This window comes from Tachysurus fulvidraco, chromosome 15 (assembly GCF_022655615.1).
Source record: "Tachysurus fulvidraco isolate hzauxx_2018 chromosome 15, HZAU_PFXX_2.0, whole genome shotgun sequence".
NCBI lineage: Eukaryota > Metazoa > Chordata > Actinopteri > Siluriformes > Bagridae > Tachysurus > Tachysurus fulvidraco.
In genome coordinates this window covers 3,876,383-3,888,933 of record NC_062532.1, presented here as the reverse complement: position 1 = coordinate 3,888,933, position 12,551 = coordinate 3,876,383, and the positions used below count along the sequence as shown (strand labels likewise).

The following is a 12,551-nucleotide window of genomic DNA, read 5'->3' as shown; positions in this document are numbered from 1 at the left end:
TGACACAATGAACACTGAGACTGTCTCTTATAGTCATATTCTTACAGAGGAACCAAAAGGGAAATAAATAACATTTACAGAAAAATGTCAGACTTTAATTAGTGATTACTGAATACATACATTTTACAAAAGTTCCATAACATTAACTGTAACTTTAAACATAAAGAGTTCAATATACAGTAATACCTCAAGATACGAGTTTAATTTATTCTGTGACCTTGCTCATATCTCAATTTGCTCGTATCTCAAAGCAATTTTCCCCATTTAAATTAATTGAAATCCCGTTAATCCGTTCCAGCTCGCAAAATTTAACTCCAGTTGTTTTGTTTATGTGTTTTGAATATGAAAAATGTACAGCACCTGTATTTATAAATGACAAATATTGTATAAAACATACAGTAATAAAAGAGAATGTTAAAAAAAATAAACTGGTTTTACTATAAAGTGGATTATTTACCTTGGAGATCAGACGACTTGAGCTAACGGAAGATGTGCACGGAGGTTGAGGGAGGAGTAAACAGGTGGAGGAGTTAGGAGGAATTTTGTCTCGTACGTTTCACTTTCACTTTCGTTCACTTACTCGCTACTGTACACTCTTAATGCTACTGTACACTTAAATGGAACTTAACTAAACTTCACTAAAATTAACGAACTTAACTGAACTTAATTGCTACAATTTCAGTTTTCTTTACATTAATTTTGCTTAATTTTCTTCATCGCTTTTGTCTTCACTTGTTTTTGCCTTTTTTGTCACTCTTTCCTCACTAACATATCAAGCATCGCGTTATTTCAGGCAGGCCACGTAGTAAGCTGCATCAGCTGCTAATCAGCTGTCCACGAGGCGCACCAATCCGGCACAACTTCCGTAATTTCCCCTCCTTTAAATCCTCGCCTTCGAGCCGCACCTACGCATCACCACTGCTGCGATCCAACACCCTCCTCCGTCCCCGATTCCTCCGGCCAGAACCCATCGCCATCGCCGATCGAATTCTTCACTTATTCGTTGTCTTCCACCCCCCTGTGACATCCCTGTACTCCTCATGCAGTATTAAAATAACAGGACACAAGACACAACACTGATGAATCCGAGTCTAAATGTAAAACAATAATCCCACAAATCATCACAAAAAGTTTCAATCTAGTTATTTGTTTAAGATAGTAGTGTTGATTTAAATACATAATATTATATCTTTAACAATGCTGCTCGTCATAATCATATCACTATCCTGAACACAAGAACCTGTTGAATTTTTGACAAATAATAATTAAAATTTGTGTGAACATATGTGAAAGTGTGAGAGCATTATTCCATGACTATAGAAATGTAAAAGTTGTTCTGTTATCATGATCCCAATATTCTCAGTCATAGATAATAATCCTCAAAGGTAAATGTATTATTTAATCCTTGATACCTATTTCGACATATGATCTACACATCCTCCATCAGATAAATCTCCTCATCATGACATAAATACATTTCAGATACATGTCAAATAAATTAAATAAAATCTTGAAAATTCTGTATATTCAAGCACATGCAGTAGCAGTCATGATGAAGTGATACATAAAATGCAACTTAATACTAACGCTAATTGTCTAGTATGAATAAATCTGAAAACTACAGACTTGGATAGTGGATTTCTCTTACAAAAACCTTATGAGACATGTTACAGACATCCTCTCAGTGTAACTAGTAAATCATCTCAGTCACACTTATAACATAAAGCATTTTAAAACATAGTCACACAAAGTCATTTTTGATTGTGATGCCAGCTGCAGGAACACTACAGGTCGATGGTTCACTTCCTGAATTTAGAAACACAGAGTTTGTTCAGCAGCACAGAATCTGATGAGAGATCAAACTGAAATGTAGATGTTTACTGCAGCATCACTACTACAAACTCCTCGAATTAAAAATCACCTGTAGGGGGCAGCAGCTGCTTGTTTTCAAGAAGGATTCATGAAACTATGAAATCTAACAGATGAAGTGTGTTTATGCAAATTCACCCTGTTATAATACAAAAAGATCCTCTTGCTCACCCGAAGTTCAGATTCAGACATGTTCATATTCCGGTTCTTTAAATGACTCTGTAAATAAACTGCAGCTCATTTTCCCCATCTGCGTCTGCAGGTTTTATGTGTTCAGGAGTCCAGAAGAGAACAAATGTCTGTGCTCTTATTAATAGAGAACAAAACTACTGGAATTAAAGGTGTAAAGATATATATACTGTAACTAATCATATAATCATTCAGTATCACGAGACAATAATCAGGGTAATGTATTCAGCCACTCGGTCATCATTAGGAAGTGTTTTATTGGGTCAGAGTGCAGGCTCCAGAGTCCATCCCAGTCCTTATTCACCTAAATGGACAATTAATGTAATGTACTGAGTAATGAATCCCTACATTCCAAACACACTGTTATATACTCACAATACAATAATTCCTCCAATAACGTTGATTCAATACACAACACAGAGAGAGGTCTTAGAGGAACAAAAGACGTCCACACATGCTACTGCATCCCATCACCCTGCCTCGAACATCATGCCTCTATGTCTTTAATTCCTTACTCTATGTTTCACTGAGCTCTTATGCTTCTGTTGGAACTTGTTTTAGATAAAGTTCTAGGTCTTCATTTCTTTTAGCAGAAATTAGAAATTATTGTCAATTCAGGACCAAGTTACTGTTATTTGATGCCTTGTGAGAGCCGTCTGTGTGAACAAGACCATCTTTTACTGCACATTCAGCTTAAAAAAAAGACATGAGAGCTAATGAGTAAAGAGCAGTGATGAAGCTGACAGCATGAAACACATCCAGAGTTTTACAGGAAGCTTTTTCTCCTCTCGTCTGTTCCTCTGTGGATGTTTTTATATCTCTAGTGGGTGTGTCATGCAAACCAAATCCTGTGTTTGAACCATTTATGCTGAAACATTCAGCCCAACAACATAGCAGCAGTTTGTGTTCATTTACAGCAGCAGGAATCATTTTAATTCTTTGAGATGGGACTAGGCAGAGTTTTGTGTTACTTTACTCTAGCAATCTTCATTCAATGTTAGTATTATTTATAACATTATATATATATATATTATTCAGTGTAGAAGACAGAAACAGTTAGAGACAGAAACAGTGACTTTCTTCAATGTTTCACCTTCTTAGTTTCTCAGAAAAGAGAGACGACAACACCAGCTAGCAGTCTGTCAGTTGATTAGATGAGATTGTAGTGATGAATTTTAAACTACAATTACATGTTTAATGTGTACTTTTCAAATCTACTGAATAAACCCTGTCATCTCTACATCACATTATAAATGAATTATGATTTATATTGAAAATGACCAGATTACTATCCTGCAGTCCAGTGAATCATTGTTCCTTGTCCAGTGGGATTGACTTTTACATAATTGTAGGAAATGATAAATCTGTATATAGTGATTCCTTTCACCATTTCACTCTTTTTACTGGAATTCATAATGTTAAATTCTTTGTGTGTCCTCTGTAATGTGTAAGCTCTCAGTATCATCACTATTACTTTACAGGCATAAGAAAAGGGCTGCTATCTGAGAGCTGATCTGATGTACAATTGAAAGTGATGTATTTATTATTTATGAAGTATAATATTCACAGGGGGACACGGTGGCTTAGTGGGTAGCACGTTCGCCTCACACCTCCAGGGTCGGGTTTGATTCCGGCCTCTGCCTTGTGTGTGTGGAGTTTGCATGTTCTCCCCGTGCCTCGGGGGTTTCCTCCGGGTACTCCGGTTTCCTCCCCTGTCCAAAGACATGCATGGTAGGCATCTCTGGGAAATTGTCCGTAGTGTGTGAGTGTGTGAGTGAATGAGAGTGTGTGTGTGCCCTGTGATGGGTTGGCACTCCGTCCAGGGTGTATCCTGCCTTGATGCACGATGACGCCTGAGATAGGCACAGGCTCTCCGTGACACGAGAAGTTCGGATAAGCGGTAGAAAATGAGTGAGAGAGAGTAATATTCACAGACTGCAAATTTGTAAGTGTGTTTTTTAGAAAGTGTTCACCTTAAGCAGTTGGTAGTGTCAAAAATATATTTGTCTGCAATAAGTAGAGCAGAATGTTCTTCTGGATGTTACAGTGATCCACAGTGATGGACTAAAAAGACACCAGAAGTAATGAGTAAAGAGCAGTGATGAAGCTGACAGCATGAAACACACATTTAGTCTCACAGGAAGCTAGACATCAGTACAAAAACACAGACTTACTACAGTCACATGACAAACCAACATTTTCACAGTGTGACAGAGTGAAAACTAAGGAAACAGTTTAAAATCAGAGGATGAAAGTCATTTACATACTAAATGTAACTTACAGATTCAGTGTTAAATAAATACAAACTAATTTAAACACCAGGGAACATTTTTCACTGTGATTATTGACACCTGTAGAAGACCAGCATAACAATATGCAAATGAATATGTAAAATGTTCCCCTTACAGCTACATATAGAGAAATAACAGCCACGGTCACTGTGGGCTCTGGAGAGTTTAGCACTGCTTTTAGTTATACGATGTTCCTTCCAGTTCTGCTGCTGCTGGCAGCTTCATCCTGTGAGTTTCACTTCACTAATGATCTCAGAGCTGCTAGTAAATTCCTGCAGTTATAACCTACTGTACATAGATTTTTGACTGGAATTGTGACATGTCTTTTTTTCAGATGTGGAATGTGCAGTAGAGCTCACTCAGGACACCTCAGTGATGTTAAAGCCTGGAGATTCTTTAATCCTCAGCTGTAAAGTATCCGGTTACTCACTTACTGATAACAGCTACGCCACAGCTTGGATTCGCCAACCTGCAGGGAAAACTCTGGAATGGATAAACAACATTTGGGGGGGTGGAAGCACGTATCATAAAGAGTCTCTAAAAAGCAAGTTCAGTATTTCTAAAGATGCCTCCAGCAGCACGGTGACACTGAGAGGACAGAACATGCAGACTGAAGACACAGCTGTGTATTACTGCGCCCGTGTAACACACAGTGACACAACAAGCTGCAGTGCTGAATTTAGAAACACAGAGTCTGTCGAGGCTACAAACTCCTGGAATTAAAAATCACCTGTAGGGGGCAGCAGCTGCTTGTTTTCAAGAAGGATTCATAAAACTATGAAATCTAACAGCTGAAGTGTGTTTATGCAAATTCACCCTGTAATAATACAAAAACATCCTCTTGCTCACACGGAGTTCAGATTCAGACATGTTCATATTCCGGTTCTTTAAATGACTCTGTAAATAAACTGCAGCTCATTTTCCCCATCTGCGTCTGCAGGTTTTATGTGTTCAGGAGTCCAGAAGAGAACAAATGTCTGTGCTCTTATTAGTAGAGAACAAAACTACTGGAATTAGAGGTGTAAGGATATATATACTGTAACTAATCATATAATCATTCAGTATCACAAGACAATAATCAGGGTAATGTATTCAGTCACTCGGTCATCATTAGGAAGTGTTTTATTGGGTCAGAGTGCAGGCTCCAGAGTCCATCCCAGGAACACTGAGCGTACATTCTGGTCATGTTACACATTCACACACTCATTCACACCGAGGGGCAATTTAGAGAAGACGAGTCACCTGCTTCACTCCTGATTCCATTTCTTAAAGCAGATTATTCTAGACTTTTGATTAAGAAAGAAGAAGAAGAATAAAGAATAGTTTCAATGTCTATCTGTTGTGATATTAGATTTCAGCTTTCTCTTCTGCTCACTAGAGATTACAAATCTTCTTTAGGATTTAAAAACACCTGATCTAGAATCTTCTCAGCTCTTTCTCTCTGGATTCGTCAGATAAAGCCTCTAGAGGGTTTCAGCCTATACCAGAATGAAGGTCATGTTCGGTTACACGGTTTGTTTACAGTGTTCAGTGTAGTTCAGGAAAGTGTTAATTACATCACAACACATTCATATCATTATTAATAAGAGGTTTTTCTGCAGCAAAAAAATAAAATAAAATGAAATAATAATAATAATAATAATAATAATAATAATAATAATAATAAACAGCTGAATTATTTTCACATTAAATTGATATGGAGATGAAACGGGGTGTGAGTGTGATTAACAGCTGCAGAGCTGCACTCAACACAGCAATGTTTTGTCTGAAACACATGATGTTTTTATATCTCTAGTGGGTGTGTCATGCAAACCAAATCCTGTGTTTGAACCATTTATGCTGAAACATTCAGCCCAACAACATAGCAGCAGTTTGTGTTCATTTACAGCAGCAGGAATCATTTTAATTCTTTGAGATGGGACTAGGCAGAGTTTTGTGTTACTTTACTCTAGCAATCTTCATTCAATGTTAGTATTATTTATTACATCATTTAAAAAAACATTTAAAATTATTTTTTAATGTTAATTCCTACCTTTGAATATTCTTCTATTGCAGATTCCTGCAGTCAGACACTGATCGAGTCTGATCCTGTGACCATCAAACCTGATCAGTCTCATAAACTGACCTGCACAGCATCTGGATTAGACATTAGTGGCTCCTGGATGGCTTGGATCAGACAGGCACCTGGAAAAGGGCTGGAATGGGTTGCAAGCATCTACAGTAGTAGTAACATAAATTACTCCAGTGCTGTTAAGGGCCGCTTCACCATCTCCAGAGACGACAGTAAGAAGCAGGTGTATCTGCAGATGAACAGCATGAGGACAGAAGACACTGCAGTTTATTACTGCGCCCGTGACACACAGTGATACTTCCCCTTAGACATCAGTACAAAAACACAGACTTACTATAGACACATGACAAGATCACAGTGTCTGGACATTTATACTGATATAATATTTATTTAATTTACCTGAATATATCTAATATTTATTGACTATATTTCACATTGTGACAAACTGTCTACAAACTGTTATAGAAAGGATATTATTTACATTGACATTATTTATTGTCCTGTGTCAACCAAGTGAGGATGAGTGTGTGTGTGTGTGTGTGTGTGTGATTCTGTTGTTTTGTAAAGCTGCTTTGAAGCAATGTACATTGTTAAATGTGCTAAAAAAACAAATTGAATTGAATTGACAGACTGAGAACCGAGGAAGTAGATTTTCATTTTTAAATTATCATTGAGACGAATATTGATTTCCCAATTAACTAATTAATTAAACCAAATGATTTAACTATGTTACTGCTGATATTGTATCTGAGTGTTTTCTCTCTTTTAAACCATTCTGATAAAAAATATATATTTTCATTGTTGGTCCATGTGAAAGTTTACTAACAGCCAGAACATTATAATCTTCTGTATCTGCACCTGTAGGGGGCGGCAGCTGCTTGTTTTTGAGAAGGATTCATGAAACTATGAAATCTAACAGCTGAAGTGTGTTTATGCAAATTCACCGTTATAAAAAAACAGCCTCTTGCTCACCCGAAGTTTGTGTCACACGACTGAATCAAAGAGCATGATGATGGGGCTGAAGGTCACTCAGTACTACATCTTTGTTATAATGTTAACCAAAGGTACCTGAGACTTCTGTACTGTATATTTATTCCCTCAGAATAACTTGACTGTGTTTATGATGATGTTTGTTATGTTTTATCTGCTAGGTGTCAGCAGTGATGAGATCAGACTGGACCAGTCTCCTGCTGTGGTAAAGAGACCTGGAGAAACTGTGAAGATCTCCTGTAAGATAAATGGATATTCAATGACAAGCAGCTACATACACTGGATCAGACAGAAACCAGGGAAAGCTCTGGAATGGCTTGGCAGGATGGATACAGGCAATAATGCAGCAATATATGCAGAGTCTGTGAAGAACCAGCTCACCTTTACAGAAGACGTCTCTGCAAGCACACAGTACTTAGAGGCCAAGAGTCTGAGGACAGAGGACACTGCGCTTTATTACTGCGCCCGACAAGCCACAGTGACTGGAGCTGAGGAAGCAGCTGTACAAAAACCAGACACACATTTTCACAGAGTTTATTTTGAACAAGTCACATGTCCTGTTATCATTTATCTACTTTCTATGTTTATTAAAGGGCTCATTAACATTTTGTTTTAAAGCCTGTAATGTTTTATTGAAGTGTTAAATATGTTTCTGCAGCATTCAGACTCTCTAAAGGCCAAGTGACACCATTTCTGTTCCCCATAATAGCTGTACCTCTATTAATAGCTAATAATAATAGCTGAACAGCTTCAGCCATGTTCATATTCACCTTCTCATAACAGAAAGTAGGAAATTTGCAGACATGAGAATCATTTCTGTGTTAATGTAATTCTCTAGAGTGCAGCCTACACATGACTGATAACCACATAAAGGATCGTTTATCTAATTATTATCATTTTCATGGATTATGGTGGAGATTCAGATTAATTTATGGGAACTGGAAATAGATCAGTTTTCAATCTGACCTTCACAGGAAGCGTTAATTACATCACAACACGTTCATATCATTATTAATAATAACAAACAGCTGAATTATTTTCCACATTAAATTGATATGGAGATGAAACGGGGTGTGAGTGTGATTAACAGCTGCAGAGCTGCACTCAACACAGCAATGTTTTGTCTGAAACACATGATGTTTTTATATCTCTAGTGGGTGTGTCATGCAAACCAAATCCTGTGTTTGAACCATTTATGCTGAAACATTCAGCCCAACAACATAGCAGCAGCTTGTGTTCATTTACAGCAGCAGGAACCATTTTAATTCTTTGAGATGGGACTAGGCAGAGTTTTGTGTTACTTTACTCTAGCAATCCTCATTCAATGTTAGTATTATTCATTTCATATAGAGACACGATTTAACATTTTTCTATTTTTCTTCTTTTTTTACTTTAACACCTATGTTTGTGTGTTCTTGCAGATTCCTGCAGTCAGACACTGATCGAGTCTGATCCAGTGATCATCAAACCTGATCAGTCTCATAAACTGACCTGCACAGCATCTGGATTAGACATTAGTAGCCATTACTTGGCTTGGATCAGACAGGCGCCTGGAAAAGGGCTAGAATGGCTTGCAAGCATCTACAGTGGCAGTAGTCCCATATATTACTCCAGTGCTATTAAGGGCCGCTTCACCATCTCCAGAGACGACAGTAAGAAGCAGGTGTATCTGCAGATGAACAGCAAGAGGACAGAAGACACTGCAGTTTATTACTGCGCCCGTGACACACAGTGATACTTCCCCTTAGACATCAGTACAAAAACACAGACTTACCATTGACACATGAAAAGATCACAGTCTGTTACAAACAATATTACAAAATTTAAACTTTAATTTTAATTTCTTTTCTTTTTTAAAGCTGCTTTGAGAAAATATCCATTGTTAAATGTGTTATATAAATAAAGTGAATTAAATTGACAGATTAAAAACTATGGAAGTAGATGTTCACAAATCTGGGGAAAAAATTCATATTAATTTCCCTATTAATTGATTTGGTTAAACCAAATGATTTACTATGTTACTGCTGATACTGAATCTGAGTGTGTTCTCTCCTTTAAACCTTTCTGATAAAAAAATACTCCAAGTCTGAATTCCTACTTACTTTATTTTCATTGTTGGTCCATGTGAAAGTTTTTTTTTATTAGCAGCAAGAACTTATAATATTTTCTATCTGCATCTGTAGGGGGCAGCAGCTGCTTGTTTTTGTGAAGGATTCATGAAACTATGAAATCTAACAGCTGAAGCGTGTTTATGCAAATTCACCCTGTTAAAAAAAAACCAAAAAAAAAAACCCTCTTGCTCACAGGACTGAATCAAAGACACCTGGATATAACCCTAAAGTGGGCGTGGCCTAAACTAATTATCATGAATGAAAATATAAATAAACTATTCTATGCTCCTGGAAAAAGCCCACAGGTAGAAATAACAGCTATATGTAACATGCTGTATTAATGTGGATCTGACTGTTCCTCAAACCAACAAACTAGTAGACATCCCAGTCCCAATACACACTGTAATACACACATCACAGTCCCAATATACACTGTAATACACACATCCCAGTCCCAATACACACTGTAATACACACATCCCAGTCCCAATACACACTGTAATACACACATCCCAGTCCCAATACACACTGTAATACACACATCCCAGTCCCAATACACACTGTAATACACACATCCCAGTCCCAATATACACTGTAATTCACACATCCCAGCCCCAATAAACACCGTAATACACACATCACAGTCCCAATATACACTGTAATACACACATCACTGACCCAATACACACTGTAATACACACATCCCAGTCCCAGTACACACTGTAACACACATTGAAGTCCCAATACACACTGTAATACACACAACCCAAATCACACTGTAATAAAGACACCACAATTACAATAATCACTATAACACACACATCATACTAGTAATAAACACTGTAACACACACCCCAGTCCCAGTACACACTGTAACACACACACCATAGTATAAAACATAATGTCCTAATACAGACTGTAACACACACATCACAGTCCCAATACACACTTTCATACAAAAACCCCAGTGTTAAGAGGGTAAGTAGCAGCCAGGTGTTGCTAATGTAATGCAAGTGATAAATTGTTCACTAGCAAATGTGACTTATAATATCTCTATAAAAACAGAAGTTTTGTTAGTTTCCTTTGTTGGATCATTCAGCTGTGTGAAAAATAACAGCAACAATGAAAGACATCAATAGTTATCTTACAGAATCTGTATATCACTCTGGAAAGTATTATAAGGTCATTTCTCAAGAATTTGAATTACTATAGAATTTAATAGTCTGTACTTTCTATTTAGCTGGACTGTATTACATCACACCCATTTTATAACTTGTATAACACACTTATTAGCATAAACTACTTATCATTTGTAAATACACAAAGTTCAGAAATAAAAACTTCAGTCATTCTTTATGTTCATGGTGGCAGTTTAATGATGAAAATCACAATTTTAAATCAATCGTAAGCATGACAATTGAAGAAAAAGAGTTCAAAGAGAAAGAGTTTATAAACCCACACATCCTTCTTTAAATACATTTCAGATACTTTCTCCTCCCATCATCAGCAGATAAACAAATCCAAGTGTCAGAGCTGGATCTCACTCTATTTATATGATGTGATGGTGTCTGTTAAACTTGGAGAACAGAGAAGACTCCAGTCCAAACAACACACACCATGTTCTCTACATCTCTACTGCTCCTGCTGGCAGCTGCTTCTTGTGAGTGCTTTATCAAATTCATTCATTTACTAGATGAAGAATAAAGGTGCAGCATATATTGTGTGAGATATCACCATGTGTTTTCCTCCACAGATGTGCATGGTGAGGAACTGACTCAGCCTGCTTCCATGACAGTCCAGCCAGGCCAGAGTCTCTCCATCCAGTGCAAGGTTTCATATTCAGTTACGAGCTATTATACAGCTTGGATTCGACAACCTGCAGGAAAAACTCTGGAGTGGATTGGACGCATCCACAGTGGTGGGAGTACAGACTACAGTGAGAAACTGAAAAATAAGTTCAGCATCTCCAGAGACACTTCTACTAACACAATAACAATTGGAGGACAGAACATGCAGACTGAAGACACAGCTGTGTATTACTGCGCTCGAAGACCACAGTGTGAGGAATAAACAACGTCCCTGTACAAAAACTCCTTATTCAGTGTTCACAATAACAGGACACAAGAGACAACACTGATGTATACAAATCTCATAAAATGTAAAATAAATAAATAAATAAATAATCCATAAATGAGAACAAAGAGATTAAAGTTAGTTAAAGTTATTTTTTAAATAATTCAAATTTTTTAAATTATTTTTATTTTTAACGTTACTGCACATGATAAACACTGTAATAATCATAATAATCATATCACTCACAAGAACTTATGATGATGTAGGTTGAAGGATTAGTCGCTATTCCTCTCTGTTACATCATCATTACTCCCATGTTTTCTATCATGACATCATGATGCAAATCCAGACTGCTGTGTGTCCATGCAGTATTTATGTGCAGCTGAGCTGAGTGGAGAGATCGAGTCTCATCAACACTCACCATGAAGATCCCACTCTCCTTATTCCTGCTACTAATCAGCCTCATAAGTGAGTTCTCATGCTGAATCCCAAATATATTAGACATTAGTTTTCTTTTTAGTTACATAAATGTTTTTTTTTCTTCTGTATCACGTATTCGGTGTCAGAGTCTTGAGTCTATTCCAACTGGTTCAGTGGTGAAAAATCCAGGAGAAACTCTGAGTCTTTCCTGTAAAGGATCTGGGTTTAACTTTGGTGGCTATGGCATGCACTGGATCAGACAACAAGCTGGAAAAGCTCTATAATGGATTGGGATTATCTGGTATGATGCCAGTAAAACAATATATACCAAAGACATTGAGGTATGTTTAGAAATTACCAGAGACAACTCCAAAAACATAGTGTATCTGCAGATGAGTGGTTTGAGTGCCTTTGAGTGACTGGTTTAAGTTTATTACTGTGCTGCATATCATAGTGGTACAAACATGTTAATCAGCTGTACAAAATCCTCCTCCAGATGCAGTAAAAGAGAAAAATGCTTTCAATATACAAGGCATC

General features: G+C 37.2%; 2 gene segments (V, D, J or C); one reads left to right on the top strand and one right to left on the bottom strand.

The window, feature by feature from the left end:
* The window catches only part of LOC125138738, a 345,797-nt gene that overhangs the window by 241,348 nt on the left and 91,898 nt on the right, over positions 1-12,551 (bottom strand).
* LOC125138735 lies at positions 7,336-8,041 on the top strand. The segment is given in 2 exon segments: positions 7,336-7,484; positions 7,572-8,041. Coding segments are annotated over 2 exon segments (513 nt in total).